This window comes from Jaculus jaculus, chromosome 3 (genome assembly GCF_020740685.1).
Source record: "Jaculus jaculus isolate mJacJac1 chromosome 3, mJacJac1.mat.Y.cur, whole genome shotgun sequence".
Lineage (NCBI taxonomy): Eukaryota > Metazoa > Chordata > Mammalia > Rodentia > Dipodidae > Jaculus > Jaculus jaculus.
In genome coordinates this window covers 31,728,882-31,748,267 of record NC_059104.1, presented here as the reverse complement: position 1 = coordinate 31,748,267, position 19,386 = coordinate 31,728,882, and the positions used below count along the sequence as shown (strand labels likewise).

Sequence of the window (19,386 nt, the reverse complement as noted above, 5' to 3'; positions counted from 1 at the left end):
ACTGTAAATTCCATCCTTCAACTTGCAATTAACTAGTCAGAGCCAGGAAAACGTGCAGAAACTGAATGCTACTTAAAAGCGTGTGACTGCTCCCAAAATATTTTTGTAGAAATTAAGAAATTCCTAACCCATTCATCAATTTCTGGGACAAGTGAACTCATATACCTGGGAGACAAAGATCACAAGCTCTGGAGGCCCAGCTCCAAGTTACCCCTTTCAGATGTGCTGACATTAACCCTGTTCTCATTTTGGTTTCCCCAAACTGAGGATACCAGTTCTTTTCTCATAGGGATTGAAAAGTGGATTAGATGAGATAGGGGTGTGTGAGTGTGTACTGAGAGGTCTCATGTATCCCAAACTGGCTATGAACTCTGTTGCTCAATGACCTTGAACTTCTGATGGTCCCGTCTCTACCTCCCATGCCTTTGAGCATCACAGGCAAGCACTCTACCAACTGAGCTACAATTGAGTCCAGCCCACCCATAGTAGTTTTGGAGTATGTATTTTAAAATATGTCATGACATCAGAGGGAGAGTGAGAATATTTGACTAACACCCAATCCTACATCCTCCTCTTTACTAAGGAGGACAGGCTTATTTCTATTCATGTACAAAATGCTAGTTCAGGAAAGATGGGAGGATGTGTTGCTTTGGAAGGCAAAGAGCTGGAAAATGCTATAGCCCATGAGCAGGTCTTATAACTAGGCTAGTTATTGGTGAATCAGGCTACATAACTTCATGGCATAGTGACATTATCATTTGGATTAAAGATGGACACATCTTGGTTACAGAATTACTTTTCACACTTTTGTCTTAGTCCATTCAGGCTGTTGTAACACCTCACTTTAATAAGAACTTCGGTGTCACAGTTCTGGAGGCTAGAAAGACCAGGATCAGGGCACCAGCAGTGACAAGAGCATGATGAGGGCTTTTCCTCTGCTTCAGGCAGGGCTGGTGCCCACTAGCCATATCACCTGGAAGAAAAGCAAGGAAGCTCCTGAGACCTTTTTTCCATGGGCTCTCATGCTATTTATGTGGGCTTCGCCATTGGGACCTCATCTCTTTCTACAGGCCCCGCCTTTTAATACCATTACCTTGGGGGTTAGATTTCAACATATGTATTTGAGGGAACACATTTATCAGGTTATAGCACTCTTAAATTTACTGTAACAGGCATTTTCAGATTTCCATATTGTCGTTACAAATGTATATTATCAAATATATTTAAAGTGCTACTGGCCCTGAAAAATCCATTAGCTTCAACATAGCAAAGATAAAATAATAAATTATTGGAAAATATGTATGATAGATAAAACAAACGTTATGCTTTATGTTAGCTTTTCTGGCTATTATTAATTCTAAAAGTGGAGAACATGATTCTCTAGATCATAAAAATGATTTGTTATATCTTTATGGTTTCATTGAATCCTTAGAGCCTGTTATAACAAGGGTCAGCAAATTTTTCTGTAAAAGGCCAGACAGTACATATTTTAGGATCTGTGAATCTTATGGTCTCTATTATAGCCATGGAGTACTGCCACTGTAAGCAGTCATAGCCATGGACACTACGTAAACAAATGAGGGAGCTGTGTTCTCTAGAGACTTTAATAGAACAGGAAACTTAATTTCATACAATTTCCCTGTGAAAAGATGCATTATTCTTTTGACTTTTACAAGAAACTTTTGAGAATAGATAAACACCTTTTACTCACAGATATTTCAAATATAGATACAGAGCGAGGCTTAGCTCACTTGCCTAACATTCACTAGGCACTGGGTTCATGTCCAGCACCACAGAAAGAAAAACAAGCAGGTGTGGTCCAAATTTGGTCCATTGTTGGTCACCTGCTGTATTTTTAAAATAAATAAGTTGTCCTAATCTTTACAGGTTAATTCAAAATCTGAGACAATATCAAAGACATACACACACAATGCATATTGCATCCTTTATTCAATTCACATAGAAAAGCATGCAGTATTAATGTAAAACAATACAGTTTTAATGTAAAATGTTCAGTGCACATTAGATAAACAAGTTATTAGCATACAAACCCATGTTAAGGTCTATATAGGCATACCAATCATGTTTAGAATAATATGCTTTTTCAAAGACTAACTAGAAATTGTGCTTAGCTCTTAACTATTCTTAGCCCCCCCCCCAATTATTTTCCATGAAAAAAAAATGTCCTACACAACGGTATTCTGTTACCCAATTGGAATTCCTTATTCCTATGATGGAAAATGGAACAAGCAAAAATGTTATTATGCATACAATTTCCACAAAGAATTAATAACATGCAAACAAGACATTCAAAAAGCCTCTTTTTGTGATTTAAGTGGATCAAGACCTTCCACCTATTCTTGTGAAAAAATGAAGCTAGATGTTTAAGCTCCTCCAAACCCAAATGATTCATATCTTCCTTTCAACAAATACTCAATTTCTGACTTAACAAACACACATAAAAGTTGAATGTTTTCCTATAAGCATGTTCTTTAAAAGCTAGAACTGCACAAAGAACAATATTAAGATACACAGACATACACAAAATATAAAAAAAAATTTAATGTAAAAAAGTAAAATAGTAAAGGCCAAGAGTGCTATTTCTCCATCATGGCCTACCATAAGTGAGGCCATCACAAAATATAAATTCAAAAAAAGCACACAAAATAATCTCCCCTCTTGCAAACAACTTTAAAGAGACTCAAGTGTGCTGAGTGCTAATACAGACACAAATACTAACAATTTTATTCAAGAAGTCCCAGTTGTGACTCAACTGGACCTCATTCATAGGCCATGGTACTCAACAGTTAAATAAGATCTGGAAACACACACATAACAAAAACACCCAACCCAGATACATATAACATTCATTAAAAAAAAAAAAAAAAAAAACCAACCAACCAATCCTACCTTCTGTGGTCAAAAAGATTCCCAAAAGACAAGACCCACATCTTTTCAATCTGACTTAAGGACACTAGTTACAGGTAATCCCACAATTCTGACTTGACACAAGGGCCACACAGAACTTTTATGAAGTGAATAAAGACAGTAAAAACACTTATCCTCCTTTTAGGATAAAAACAGAAAGGACACATAACTAGTGAGTCAGCTTTTAGTTGCCTTTGACGGACTGGCGTTGGAAAGGCTACTCTGGATCTTTCTTTTCGTTGACTGATTCACACTTTTATTCCTCTTTTCAGGAACAAAGGAAGTAGACCAAGGAGACTGGAGGTGGTTATGAAGGCTGTGCACCTCTGAAGACACCTTAAACAGAGATGATCCGAACCTTTGATCTTCAAACAGTCGGTGGGAGCTGCTTAACAAAACATCCTGGGAGAACTCTGTCTGGAACAAACAGCTTGGGGGTTTGATTTCATTAGTTCCTGAACTAGAACTGGTATGAAGAAAAAAATCTTCATTCAGCTCATGGTCAGATGAAGAGAGGAGAAAAAAAGAAGTGGGTTTCCACTCATTTCCATTTTCTAACTCATCTGTAGTTAGAGAACTTTTAGAAAGATTCAGTTTAGTTCTCTCTTCCAACTTATCGGATTCCTCAAGAAATTCACTTGCTTGAGATGGCTTTGACAAGCCCTCCATATCCACTGACCTAAAACCATTATTATAAGGGCTCTTGCTATTGTCCGACTCTGACATCATGGAGTCTAACTCAGAGATTTTGTCAAGGTAAGCAGCATCCATTGATGCTTCACTGGATGTTCTTGTCCTGTTGATTTCAAAAGAGCGAATACAATTCAACCTCTTAGATAAGCATGAGCCTGGTTTCTCGCTCAATTTTGAAATTTCCCCAACAGAATTTGCTATTACATTCCCCTCTGAACTTTCAAAATCCAAGCTCTGGGCATAGCTTGTTGAGCAACAATCCCAAAATCCTGTCTTTGAGGAAGTAAAACATTCTGATTTCTTTTCATTTTCACTTCTGCTTACACTGTCCTCTGAAGAATCTTTACTACAGGCATTTGTAGAATCACAAAAGTCATCAAACACCAATTTTCTGAGATGGTTTGAGTGCTTTTTGGAGGTTCCTGCTTTGATTACAGAGGTCTCCCTATTTTCTGGAGTATTTAGGTGAAGGCAACTAAGGGACAAAGGAGTACATGGAGCTGGGAGATCATACAGCCCTTCATCTTTGTAGGGCACACAATCACTTGGCTTATTACCCCACTCTCCTTCCAAATAAGTATCCATGCTTGTCTCTGTGACATCTAACATTTCTACTTGCTTGGAGTACAGGTCGTTGTTCTCAGGACAGTCTGGCTCTGTCTTGCCATCACTTTCCTGTCTGACAGAACTGGTTTCAGAGAGCCGGCTGCTGGAGGGCATTTCCAGGAGAGGAGAACCAGAGGTAGCAGAGCCAGCCTGCTTTCTGGTGCTATCACTCTGACTCTGTGATGCCACAGTCTCCTCACTGCCTTTGTCCCTCTTGCCGTCTGCAGAAAGTACTCTCTGGCAAACTGCATCCATTTCTTCCTTCTCTTCACTTGACTGTTTGAGTTGTGCCACCTGAGACTCCAGTTCCTCTATATACTTGTCACTTCGTTCGAGAGCTTTCTTGAGGCGATTGGTTTCACGTTCATACTGTTCCACTTTAGACTGAAGTGCAGCAACTGTAAACCTTCCAAACCTACAAAGAATGAAAGGATGGTTAATCTTATAGCTTGGATTGTTTTCTTCTTAAAAGTTAAGAGTGTAAATTGTCCCAACCTGTGTAACAGTTAAAGAGTCCCAGTCACACAACAATGACATTTCAGATCACAATAGGAAAAAAAAAAACAAAACAAAAACCAAGTGTAGTATCTTCAGAAAGAGTATCCCACTGATAATAATAATAATAATAATCACAGGATAACAGTAATGATCTAATAGGATATTTTAGTGGTAAAAGTCAGACTAGTGGTAAGAGAAAGGCAGAAACCTACTGACAGTCTCCCTTTCAAGAGCACCTATCAATGTAGCTCATATATGCATGAAGAGTTATCCCCTAAAACAATGGCAAAGATTTATGATAACATTTGAACAGTGGTCCACATCTTGAAATATTTACATTCAATCATTTTCCTATCGCACAGCAGTGCTTTACAATACATTTCTTATACAATGTCACCTTGTCAAACATAAAACATCAATTTGAAATTCAGAAATCTTAAAAATCCCAGGAGGGGAGGTCTTAAATACTTATTTGGACCCTTTCAATTATAGTCACTGTTGATATGAAGCTTTTTCATGGTCTTTCTGAGCACTGGGCTTTAATTCATTTTAGCTCTACCTACTTGGGCCATTTTACAACTGTGTATGATATCAATCTCATTTCTTCCAACTCTGAAATATAAAGTCAGTGCTTGTGATTCTGGTATACTATGCATAAAAACAGTTTTACATTTTCTGAAAGGGAACATTTTGGAGAATAACTAGAAAGAACATATGAAAAATTCACTCTTTACCTGGTATTACCCTTTTTTCCATTATTCTGTCAAGAATGGGTACTGAGTTCAGCTCAGCAAACAATTTTTCAGCAGCTAGGACAGAGGCATATTTGGGGCTGGGGATACCAGGATGATTAAGACTAGTCTAGCTCTAAGAAGCATGAGATGTACAAGCTAATCCTATCTGACCTCTAAATATAATTCTATTGTTCAGGAACCTGCTTTTTAGGAGACAATAAACATGGACCTCACATTTCAACTCTTATGACAAATTCCTTCCCTGTCTCACACATTTTTTTCAAGAGTTTTAATCTTCTTGATGACTTCTCTACTGATGTATCTCATCTAACCTAGACGTTATCTACATGCAGGAAGATAGCTGAGAGAAAAAAAAAAATTCTAAAAGTAGCTTTTACATTGGGCTGCACCTTGTTCTGACTTTTTCCTGTCACTATAAAATAATGTCAACTTTAAGAATGTATCAATATTTACAAACCTATGAAAGAGCCCAATCTCACCACCCTTAAAACCCTCAGAATCAACCACAACATATTCCAGACAGGCATCAGATATGCATCACCCCTAAACCCTTCCCCAATTTCTTCTCAGCACAGCACCTGCATGATCTCTGCTCTCACATCACTGAGGGGACACAAAGCAGGAACAAAAGTAAATACAGAATCATACAATCTCAGGACCAAAAGGGCTTTAAAAGACATGATTGCTACATATTGATCTATTCATTGCAATTAACTGAACTTCCAGAGAACTACTCCCTTCTACTTCAAAAACAAAGGCAAAAACAATAGGTATAATAAAAATGAGAACAAGTCTCCAACTTAAACACAAAGTTTGCTACTATGAGCATTTGCGTAATGAAATGACATAAGATTTTCTTGGCTAAAAATATTTGGGCTTCTGCACATCATTCTTGACAGAGCTGCAGTTCTGGGGGGGAAAAAAAACTTTTAAAAGGTGGTCAAAGACTGAGTACATTCTGTAAAAATGTTTGTAAGTTCTTGTCTGCAGCTATGTTGGCATAATCAAACAACCCACGTGTTTTTAAATGGAAAAACTGTGTAGCATGTTTATTTAATGTGCAGCAAAAGTGACAGCCTTTCATTTACTCACCAAAATAAAATTTGCTTTTTCAGTGTAGGTTGTATAACACAGGTATCCTCACATGAAAAATTGAAATGATTCAAAATCAACTACTACTACTAGACTGTACATCCAATGTTACAATAGGAACTCAGGGGTGGACATGAGACTAACACCGAATCAGGAATGCTTCCTACAATGCATCTGAAGACACTACAGCTCCCCCTCCCCGCTTTTTTTTTGGAGGAGGAGGGGGGTAATAGTTAGGGATTGAACTCCTGAACACACACTCGCCTCTTGCACTTTGAAGAGAACAAAGGGCTTTGAGCTGAGATCAACGCTCAGTCCTTGTGGCCCATCTCAGCATTCGTTCTCAGAGCACAGGCCTTGAGCACAGGTAAGCAGAGGTTGCAGGTGAGTCAGGCATTTTGCTAACCTTCTTAAACTCAAAGTTTAATTTCAACATTTAGGAGATTTAGATACAGTGAGTACTGAGAACTTTTCCCCATGCCAATGGACAAGCTGACAAAGTTACAGTGAAGGCCATAGACTGAGTTGTCTTCTGGCTCCTCTAGCACAGTGGACACTCCAGGAGGGCAAGGAGTTTGATGGTCTTATAGGCACTGCTAGATCCTGAAAATGATTTCTGGCAAACAATAATCCCTTATTAAATATTTCTTGACTAAATGTCAGTCTGCAGTAAGAGGCAAAACCACGGGATAAGTGAGCTAAAGGTGTTTGCTTCTCTTACATGTATTATGAAGTCATATATTAAACTAAGTATGTTTCATACATTGACATCAAGGAAAGCAACAGAAATGGGCATATATACACTATATTCTTACATTTAGAGGCTTAGTAATTTGTACAGCTCCATCCAAAGAGATAAGTTTTTTTTTTTTTTTTTTTTGACATAGGGGTCAGGGGATTTTTTTTAGTGCATCAAGATATTTCCATGAAATTTGGCAAAGATCAGCTGTCATGTAGAAATATAACTAAGGATACATATGTGGAGCTATACTTCCATGAAATAAGACAACAAAGAGGCTATCTCTGGGCTTTAATACTCTAATTATACTAATTTCCAGATATTTCCAGAGCACATAACATTAAATGAAGCAATGCCAAAGCAAGCCGGAGGGATTTCTAAATATCATTTAACATTACTTCCTTTTCCTGAGCAAATTTCAAAATGGAGCATTTTTATAAACATTCCATTAGAGACCAAAAGACTTTGATTTTCAAAGTAGTAGTGATGGCCAAAGGCTTCATTATGCCAGAGAATACTGTAGAGAAGTCTGGGAGCTACAACTGATACTGGATATACACTCTGCCAGCATCTAGCAGAAGCTTAGAGTTCTGAGCCTGCCAATGTTAACTGAGCTGTACATTCAGAAGACAGAAGAGGAGGAGGGTTATCCTTGTTCAACCAAGGCAAATAATTTTCCATGTCTCTACCAGAAACAAGAAAACTGAAGGTCTTATTCTCGCTTTGACTTTTGAGGCATGGTACCTAGAATAACAACATCTCTAATAACACTAAGTTCCTACCACCACAGTTTTTTCATAGTCTGTGACACAAGATATGACTGAAGGAGAAAATAAAACAAGGCAAAAGAATAATTATCAGAAGCAAGTGTGGAAAGAACTAGACTCCGTTGCTATGTTACTAGTTGGCTGGGAAAACTTTGGCTTTCATTCTCAACCCTACAAAAGGAGTGAATGCAACAAGGTCAGGGAGTTGTGAGAACCTCCACACCCCAAGAAGGACTGAGGAACAAAGAAGGGGAAAACAGATAAAGCCTGCTTTCCTGCCTCCTGAACCTTTGATTTTATACCTGATCCTTACCTGCTAACCAAAGTCACAGGGAAACTAAGTAAGGCAACCTTTGCGTGTGGATTAGCTTTTGTGGTCTGGCCTATCTAACAGGGCTTTCAGTCCTGATATCCTTGCTATTGGGTCCCAACATGTACATAGTTCAGTTGGCCTGGTTTAGTTAAGTAAAACTACTCACCTAACAACATGGCTCAAGTTTTAACTGCCACACCATAATAACCAAGAGCAAGTGTGTAAGGTAAAGTTCCTCCTCCGAGCTTTTCAGTTCACACAAAACTATGTAAATAACACGTGTAGGTCATGATCAGTACCCAGCCAGACCACCTCTTTCAAACTCTGTCAGTGACTAACAATATGCATGTGCCATGCACTTAATACACAGCCAATAAAGAGTGTAGCTCAAAACTTTTCTTTAAGAGCTGCCACAATTGCCCTAACAGGAAGATCCACTCATAGATTTTACTGCAGAGCCATAATTACTGTTTTGTTTTCTTTTCATTTGTGACAGGAGGCTCCTTATTTAGCTGAGGTTGGCCTCAACTCACAATCCTCCTATCTCAGCCTTTTGAACGCTGGGATTACAAGCATGGCCTGGAAACAAGTAGCTTTACTATAACAAAGAGATATTGCCTTTCAGAACATATCATTGTTTCTTTCCTCAGTCTCTTGGGTTTGTGTGCATACATGGGCACATGCCATGGCCCTTATGTGGAAGGCAGGGGACATCTTTTAGGTGCTTGTGGGTCCCTGTCTTCCACCTCATTTGAAGCAGGATCTCTCATTCTTATTGTTGTTACTCACTGCTGCATTTTCCAGGCTAGCTGGTCTGTGAGGAATTCTCCTCTCTGCCTCCTATCTCACGAGCATGCTAGGGCTATAGAAACTTGCCAGTTTTCAGTTTTTAAAATGGGTACTGGGGATCCAAACTTAGGCACTCAGGTTTAAGCAGCAAGCACGTTTTCCACTCCTCAGACCACCCTTTTTAATTTACTTCTAAAACACAATCAACTAATGAGGAGACTCCTTGAGCTCACTTTTTAATTAGACACAATCTTAGTGAGTAGTCTGTATGAACTTTTCAGGAAAGAGTTTTGTTAGAAATACAAAGAAGGCAAATCCCTGGCCTTGTGTGTGTGTCACAGGGTTGATAATCTGACACATTTTAGGTAAAGAGAAGACTGGGAAAACCAGAACGGTTGGGACCTCAAAACTCTGTCGGTGGTGGGATGACCTGCTTCCTGTAGGTTGTTTGTATAATACACCTAACAATTTCATCCTCTGTGTCTGTTGGCATGGTGAAGAGGAAGTATTCTATCTTTACACTACTATGGAAAACTTCAAAAATGGCTGCAGCCTTTTGTCCCCAACTCCTGGTTCCTTCCCAAGTCTGGGCATAAAAACCAAGTGCCTCATAAATGTGAGGCACAGAGGCACACCCTGCTCTTTGAGCTGTATACTGAGCTGGTCCACACACCTTGGTTTACACTAAGTCATATTCCTAACCATGCTTCTTTAAGGCCTTTCTTGTATTAAAATTCAGCACTCAGTTATGAAGGTATCTACATTCCTAGATAATCATCAATCTACAAGCACAATATATGGCAATCCTAGTCACAATTAGTTCTATAAAAATGTTACATAAGGACATTTTAATAGAGATCAGGAAGAAAAATCTTTGCTACTGAAAATGTAAGGCAAAAGATTTTTGTTCTTTGGTGAATTATTCAAAGAACACTAAATTAAAAGGAAGGTAAACTTTTGCCTGGAACTTACCAAAATAATCTAACAAATCACACATAAATGACTATTCTTGGCAATGAAGGTAACACTAAACATAGCAACGTTTTGTTTTGTATTTTGTTGAGTATTTACTGGTATGAACAGGAGAGCAACACAGAGGCTACTGAAATTGTACCTCTTCCTCTTCATCAACCAACAGTACTGTTTAATAGGCAAAGCAGAAGCTGGGTGTGGTGGTGTATGCCTGTGACACCAACTACTCAGGAAGATAAAGCAGGAGGATTGTAAGTCTGAAGATTCCTCGGGGAGACCAACTAAGAAGAACACACACACACACACACACACACACACACACACACAGTAGAATACACTTGGTAAGATTTCAGTTAGAATCGGAATAAAAAATATTAGTTAACATAATTCTTAAGGAAGTTCCTTGGTATTTATTTTATTAAACTAACCATGAGTTTATGGCTCAGGATTAAGTGTTGAAACTTGAATCTAATTCTTAATCAAAATGACCTGAGTGGGGGGCAGCATATGTGCAACAAAGAATAGATTCGTACCTTCTGTGGCAAGTTTGTAATAAAGTGTGGCTGCCACACAAGGTCAGATGAGGTCATAAGGAAAAATACAGACCCAAACTAGCTACTTTCCTTCTCTGCTTCCATAGTGACTTGGTCTCTGACCCTCTACTTGGATGTTGTAACTAGCCGGCTACTTTTTCCAAGGCCCTTGTCCTTTTCTCTGGGTAGCACGATGGGGAAAACTGCTGGAAATAGGATGGTAACCCTAAGCAGTATTCTGTGCTAACTGAGACAGAAGTCATCCTATGGGATATGCTTCATGCTACTTGAGAAATAATGAGAAAACTGACCTTGAAATCTATAAGGTATCAATGCCACCCTAATCATAAGAGAGAACATGCTATTTCATATCTTTTTGTATTTCTAGGAGTAGCAAAAGATATATACCTTTTCCAAAATACAATAACTTTTAACAACAAAGTATCACTAGTATAAGATTACTAAAGGGGGCTGGAGAGATGGCTTAGTGGTTAAGGTACTTGCCTAAAAAGCCCAAGGACCTAGGTTCAATTCCTCAGGACCCACCTAAGCCATATGCCAAAGGTGGTACATGCACCTGGAGTTCATTTGCAGCAGCTGAAGGCCCTGGTGCACTCATTCTTTCTCTATCTGTTTCTTTCTTTCCTTTTTCTTTCTTTCTCTCTCCCTCAAATAAAATAAATAATTTTTTAAAGTCTGTTTAAAAAACATCTAAAAAAATATTAAAGTATTACTATCTTTCTTCAAATTCTTTGGACTGGTATCTGTTTATACATTTTTCACTTCAGCTATTTTTTCTCTCACATTTGTCTCTATTTCTTTTCTTTCTCTCTGAATGGGAAATATTCTTAAGACAATGAACTATGACGTGGTTACCCTGTAATTATTCCTCAGATGAGTGACTGAGGACTAACGTGTACTCAGGGCGATGAGGAAGGAAAACAAAGAACGAGAAGTCTTCATCTTTGTTCTCAAGCAGTTCATCTTCTCTCTGACAATCACAGTGCTCAGGTATTAGCATGCACTGCAGAACCTAAATATCTTATCGGTTCAAGAAAGACAAGCTGACACAAAACTGCAGCATCTGTCTATCACCAATTAGCTGAATATCCACAGAAGGGCCCCTCAGGCTGCTGGCCAAGGGGCCTGAACACAACTGGTTGTCACAGTCTGGCCTCAGGGTACCAACAGGCTCCCCTGACAGTCTACAAGTTCCCCTTCTGGGAAAACCAAAGAGCATAACAGAACCAGTCATCAGACCAAGCTGGGGTCAAACATCAGGCACCACTGTGTTTGTCACAGCAGAATCCTGAGAAGCAAAAGAAGCCAGACTAGGTCAAGAATAAGAAGGGACAGCAGCCAAAGCCATCCAGAGCAGCAGGGCTAAGGTGTGAGTGTACTGGCATGTGGTTCAGTCTAGGAACAACAGGTCCATGAATCCGAACTGGGTTATAGCACAGAGTCATGGAGACAGATACAGACATGATAATTGGGCTCAACCAGAGATTCAGACACCCAGGACCAGAGCTATCGACCCCTAACACAGCCTCCTCTGGTCCCCCCTTCTAATTTTTGAACTTTGACATTCCTTACAGGACCGCTTCAGGAAATGTCAGGTTCTCTCTCTGATTTGACCTTCTCATTTAAAACTCACTCACTTGAAACTTCAAGGAAACTCAAAATCTTAACACCCTGGTTCTAGTCTTCAAAGTGACGGTGGGTGTAGGTATTAGTGTATAAGGATGTCTTCTTTCTGCTATGCCCAGCAAAGAAAGATACACATGTTGTGTGCTCCATACATGTGTACTTAAAAAACATGCCTTAGTCATAAGCCATGGGTTGGCAAATTAATTCAGCATGAACCAGGTATTGGCTGGCATACAACCAGGAAGGAAACAACATGAGACTAGTGGCAAGGAGTAGCAAAGGCAATGGAGAAGGCATGAGGAAAGACACACAGCACAGCCAGTATCTACTGTGGACTGGAAGAAACTGCACAGCCAGAGCAGAGAACAGAGGGAGGCCAGAGAGGAAGCAGGAAGATTAAGCTGAAAGTCATACAGGCAAGAGTCTTACATACTATGGTAAGAAATTTGAATTTAACTACAAAGGCAATTGGGGAACCACAAAATGATATCAAATAGAAGTGTGAGAGATGAGAGTTATAATCTAAAAATTAGGCAACAATAAAGTAGATACTCAGGAGTTTAGCAGATACTCATGGGAGAAGAAGTAAGCAGAGGGCTAAGCAAACATCAGGCTAATGGGAATGAGAAGATGAGTTATAGATGCATTTAAAAGATTAAGGTAGTTGGGCGTGGTGGTGCATGCCTTTAATCCCAGCACTTGGGAGGCAGAGGTAGGTGGATTGCCATGAGTTCAAGGCCACCCTGAGAATACATAGTGAATTCCAGGTCAGCCTGGGCTACAGTGAGACCCTACCTCAAAAAAAAAAAAAAAAAAAAAAAAAAAAGATGAACATTATGGGCTGGAGAGATGGCTCAGCACTTAAGGCACAAAGCCAGATACAGAGTGCATGTATCTAGAGCTTGTCTGCAGCTGCTAGAGAGTCTGGCATGCATGTTCCCTGTCTGTCTTTGTGTCTCTCTGCTTACAAAGAAGTAAAAATATTTTTTTTTAAAAAATTGAAAAAACAATGTAGGTTACAAAGAAAATTCTCAGCTACCAGGTATGGAATGAGAAGAAGTGATAAAAAAAAATTGAGGTTTTATATTAGACAACTAGATAAATAGTGAAGACAATGAGAAAGACATCAACAAAGCAAGAGGATGAGTAATCTCTTGAACAGGATGGAGAAAGGATAACAGATATGATTATGATTATTTAGACACACACACATGGAAACAATCCCCCTCCTACCTCCTCTGTGTCACATACTATGCCAAGGGACAGCTACCTGAAATATGGAAACAGAACACTCTAAGCAGAAGAAACCAACCAACATGTTCTGGACACATAAGGGTAAAGACAGATGGGCAAAGATGACACTGAAGAGGCAAGTGTAAACTAACTTACAAAGAGTCAGGATCGCATGTCAGGAAAATACTGCACACTTTATACAAAAGAGATAAATAACTTGATTTATACTTTATTAAGGATAATTTTCATAAGTATGTTGGACACTGAATTAGGACAGAGTGAGTAGAAACAGAGAAATTTGAATTTACTTGTGCAGTCTGTTTCCAGTGCTCAGCTCTTTACCACCAAGCCTTATACTGATGAGCGTATATAAAACAGATGGAAACATGAATCAGCAGTTCAGGAGGGCCAAAGATGGAGATTTTATTTGATAAACTCCTATATACCATAGATATTATCAAAGCCACGGTAGTAGATAAGATGCCTCAAGAAATGCAAACCCAGTAAAAAGGAAAGGAGGCCATATCTATGAAGAGTATTCTTTCTCTGGAGCACTCGTTTTCATAAACTAATAATTTGCAATGGTTCTTACTGCCCAAACTTCTCCTAAAAGGAGGGAGAGTGTGGGTGAACACTGGCTGACAATGACAACCTTGAGGTTGCTGTATAACACAATGAGCTGCACACAGGGAGATATTTTCAAGATCACACATTTCACAGAACACATAATGTTCCAAAAACTTACGGTCACAAAAACTATCAACTGAACTGTAACCATGTTTGACATAAGTGATTGCCAGTCTTATACCTGGACCATTATATTCATACTATTGAATAGCTGAAAGCAAGAGCTGCTACTCTGATATCACTAATAACCCGACACAATTCCTGCTTAACATGGCATCATGGTTCCACTTTGAATGTGTCCCATTTGCTTGTGTTTTGAATGCTCAGCCCACCTATGGGGCTATTATGAATGCTATGGAGCCAGTAGGTGGAAGTAGGCCCCTAGGGGAGGCTTTTGAAGGTCACACTCATCCATACTTCTTACCTCTCTTGCTTCCTGGTCCATATTCTGAGAACAGTCGCTGTCTCATGATCCTATCCTATACCACAAATGGAGCTGCTCCTACCACTCTGCCTGATGGATGAAAATTGCTCTCTCTCTCTCTCTTAAACAGTTTCTGCCAAGTTTTTTTTTTTTTTTGACAGCAATGCAAAAATAACACAGAAAATTGTCACTGACTGGAATTATTTCTATAATAAATTTGACCATGTGGGTCCTAGGCTTTGGACATTGGTTTGTGGGATGAATGTGGAAGTGTTAGGAGATATGGGCTAAAAAGCCCTCAAATACCGTAAGCAGAACATAGTGAGTGATTCTGGTGGGAGTGCAAAAGACCAACAGGCTGATAGAAAGCAGAGTAAAAAGAGTATCCTCACGAGATTTCAGACGGGAATAAAGACAATTAGGAACTGAACTAGAAGACAGCCTAGTATATCCTGGCCAAGAATCTGGCTGAATTTTGCCTGTTTCCTGAAAATTTCAGTGAGACTGAATTCAAAACTAATGGAATAATCTATTTGGTGAGGAAATTTTAAAGAAAACAACATTTGGGCCATGAAATGGTTATAGCCTTATAATTTTTAGCCAGGCTCACAGTGAGAACCAAGAAGAGAATAAAGTAGGATTTTTAAAAACATGTGGTTTGATGAGAAAAGGGGATGAATTCAGTTGAAGATGATACAAACAATGTAGCTGTTACTATTAAAGAGATTTGTTGTCGTTAGTGCACACTTTGCTCTGAGAACAGGAAAAGTACCTTGAGGGTGAGAAGTGCCCGTTGACGTCTCCAGGGTATAAGAATACAAACATATTTGAAAGGTGGTCTTTTAAAAATAGAAAGCTTCCCAGCACTTGGGAGGCAGAGGTTGGAGGACCACTGTGCGTTCGAGGCCAGCCTGAGAAGACATAGTGAATTCCAGGTCAGCCTGAGCTAGAGTGAGACCCTACCTCCAAAAAAAAAAGCAAGTTCAAGGGGTGCCATGCTAGAGGACTGTTCACCCAGGGTTCAGCCAAGAAGACACACAGAGGCCTTTATACTTCCAGGCACTACTTCCCCCAGTTACTTCCTGAACTGGTAGCAAAACTTGTCATGCAAAGTTTAAGACTGAAGGAGTCATTAAGGTTTGTACCAAGTTTCCATGAAGAAAAAAATCCTGTACAGTCCAACAGTATGGAGCAGGGCTGGATTCTCTGGAAGGGAGCCCCTGAGCAGGCTACGTATGAAACTTTGAGGCTGAAGCCTAGGCTGCACTGGAGACCCCAGGATGTCAGAAATGTCAACAATGTGAGATGAGTATCCAGAAAAACTGCAGATACTGAGTGGAGCCAGCCCAAGAGAAAGGTCAGGTGTACAATGCTTTAGAGACAGGGAAGTCCAAGCCCAGTGCAGCTCAGATAATGGTACCACATATCCTGGCAATGGACATGAAGCCATAGGATTTTAATGTTTGGTCTATTGTGTTTTGTTCTTGCTTTAGTCCTATTTTTCTTTGCTATATTCTTTTTTCCCTGCAACACTTTTTAAGTTTTAAAAAAGAGGTGTCAGCATGAAAGCAAAAAATATGGATGATAATCTGTACATGAAGAAGAGCAGAAAAAGGCTGCTGCTCTGAGGGAACAGCGAAGATGCTATTGCAATGACAACCATAAGAAGAGGCAAAAGAAAAATCAAACTTGCATACAGGAAAGCCAAAGGCAGTGTCACGAAGTCTCATTATCTTCAAAAATTCTGTTAACTTTTTTCTTTTTCTGCTACAATATGAATTGCCAAAAAACATCCAAAAGGTGAAAATGCTATAACTAGGTATATTAGAATTACTCCTCTGGGAAAAGGTATCTATTTCTACAATAGCAGTTTCTCCCATGATAACAGTATAAGTAGACTCCAGCTCCTTCCAAAGAGAAATACTGGACACTTCAAGTGTATAATGGCTACATCAGTGGATGCCTGTAAAACTAGGAACCCTGAGGACCAGTACTGAGGTACCTCACATGACTGAACAGCCAGCTTTTGAGTCCATACACACAGAAGACACTGGAATCATATCAGAAAAGAAATGGAGCTCACAGGACATGAAGTCTTTAAAAACCACACCTACGAAGTTGCTGGGCTTAGAGAGATTGGACACTACCATTTCTTTTTACTTGAGTATTCTTTGGTAAGTACAACGTCAAGTAGGTACTCTCTTCATGGTGCTGCGTGTAACTTTAGTCAAAAGAATGAGGGCAGGCAGCATCAACTTGCCCATAGGATTAAGTTCTGTGCCAGATACTTCTTCGTATTTCTTATTTGGATGCATCATGCTAATTAAGATTAGTCACAACAAAAAGAACAGTGGAAAGAGAATTTCCTGAACACTACTTTTTTTAAGACCTGCATTTAATTAGGTAATTTTTCAGTAAAAGTGTTCTGGTCTGTTTCCAAACCCCTACATCCCTAATGGCAGTGGCCATGTTAGTCTAGGTCAGCTTATTAAAGGAGAACACACACAAGAAGGTGTGGGACGGCAAGTTGATAAGGGCACAGAGATGACTCCTCTCAAAAATAAGGATGATCTGTTCCACCCTCCTATCATCTCTGCTTAGCACTGTTAGTGACCGCTTGGATGCAATTGCTTGGAGGAGAATGCCCGAGTGACAGAACTATGAAATAAGTGTGTGTGTGTGTGTGTGTGTGCGCGCGCGCGCGCGTCAGGAGTGTGTGTCCAACGCTAAGCCTCACTGGGGGGGGGGGAAGTGTCCCCCCCATTGCTATATTCTTTTTTTTGTTTTTTTTTTTTTTGAGATAGGGCCTCACTCTAGCCCAGGCTGACCTGAAATTCATTTGTACTGTCAGAGTGGCCTCGAACTCACACCCATCCTCCTACCTCTGGCTCCCGAGTGCTGGGATTAAAGGTGTGCCAACATGGTGCGCTCTTTTTGCTATGTTCTTGTTCCACCTTTTAGAATGGAAATATTTACTCTGTGCTCTTTTTGCTATGTTCTTGTTCCACCTTTTAGAATGGAAATATTTACTCTGTCCATTTTATGTTGGAAGTATGTAACTTTCTTTTTGATTTTGCAAGGTCTCACAGATAAGAGGTTGTCTTGAGTCTCAAAACTTTGAACTTCTGAACCGATGTTGAGACTATGGGGACTTTTGACACTGGATTGAATGCATTTTGCACTATGAGGTAGCTACTGAATCACTGGGGGCCAGGGTCCGAATGTTATGACTTGATCTGAAATGTCCCCACAGGCTCATGTTTTGAACTCTTGACCCCCAGCCTGTGACATTGTTTTGAAGATTACACACTTCCAGCACAGACTTTTGACACAGTGACATGATGTTGTCATCTACAAAGCTCACACTCAAGAATAGCTCAATGAAATTACAAAACATAAAAAAATCACACACACAAACTCACTCTCTTTCCCAATGTTTTAAGTAAGCTTCTGTTGGGTGCTGTTGTGGTTCGAATGTGAAATGTACTCCCAGGCTCATGTATCTGAACTACTGGTCATCAGCTGCTGGTACAGGCGGTAGAACTTTTAGGAGGAGGAGCCTTGCTGAAGGAAGTGAGTTACAGGTGTGGGCCTTGAATTTTATACACAGGCCCCAATTCCTGTTCGATCTCTACTTCTGGATTGTGAATGCAATGTCAACAGTATGGCCTCCCACTGCTGTGATGGAATGTATACATACCCTAGCAGGGTAAGTCACACACACACACAAATAAATAAAACATCTTCCTTAAGGTGCTTCTTGTTAGCTATTTGGTCACAGCCACAAGTAAAGGAACTAATACAGGCCACATTCATGGTTACGCTTGGCTGCATGAATCCTGTGGGATGGGCACACTGTTTGTCTGACAAGAGGTCACTAGGGGCAAGCCTTTGACAGTTCACCTGCTCTTGGTTCCAGTCTCACACTCCATGATTCCCGTTCTGTCCATGTGACGTGGACAGCAAATTACTTCATGCTCCTGCTGACATAGACAGTCTCTTAAGCCACCATGCCTCCCCTGACACGATGCACTTAAAGTTCTCTGAAACTGTACAGCAAAATAAGCAGGTCTCCCTGAGGTTGTTTCTGTCTGGTATTTTGGTCACAGTGATGCAAAAGTAACTAAGCAAATAAGTGGCTAGAGCAAAACAAACCCGACAGAGGCATAGCTACTAGACTTGTGAGGTAAGCTGGGGAACTTCTGAATGCTTCATTACTAAGTTATTCAACTTCAATAATTACTAAGGAACTCCCAAGTCCATGAAAGACAAATAGCACCATGTTGGGTGTAAACTGAAGTCAAAGGAATCAAACAATATGAAAAGTTCAGTATTAAACTGATCCCTTTCACCTTCTTCTCATTCTGTGTGCTTCCTACTATGTGGAGCCATGATGCACCTTGCATTCTCCTCTACATACTCAGACTGAATACAGGTCTTTCAGCTTGGAGCACAGGACTGCACACAGTGGGGTGCCACTATCAGCTATAAGGTATGCCATGACAGTCATAATGGAGACAGAAATTACAGAGGATTCTGGCTCTGATGACTTTGAAAAGGAAGCGTCTGTTTCTTGAACATGGTCATGAAATATGTCTGCTACTGAAGAAAAGGGACTGTGGTAATAGGAACCACTTAGCATTCCCATCAATTCAAACTGGTTCCTCTTTCAGAAAACCTTCCTCCTTGCTGACATCTTCATTCTTCAAAGATAGGCACAGCTCCCATCTTTGATAAAGACTATTTTAAATCATAGCAACCCACTTTGCA

At 39.9% G+C, this 19,386-nt stretch overlaps 1 protein-coding gene across 2 annotated transcripts in view; it reads right to left on the bottom strand.

Moving 5' to 3' along the window:
- Positions 1-1,931: 1,931 nt before the first annotated feature.
- The window catches only part of Obi1 (ORC ubiquitin ligase 1), a 44,844-nt gene continuing 27,389 nt past the window's right edge, over positions 1,932-19,386 (bottom strand). For both annotated transcript variants that reach the window (XM_004651038.2, XM_045146473.1), the window contains one exon: positions 1,932-4,642. In XM_004651038.2, the coding sequence (XP_004651095.2) occupies positions 3,106-4,642 (1,537 nt within the window). In that variant the 3' untranslated portion in view covers positions 1,932-3,105. The remainder of the gene's footprint in view (positions 4,643-19,386) is intronic.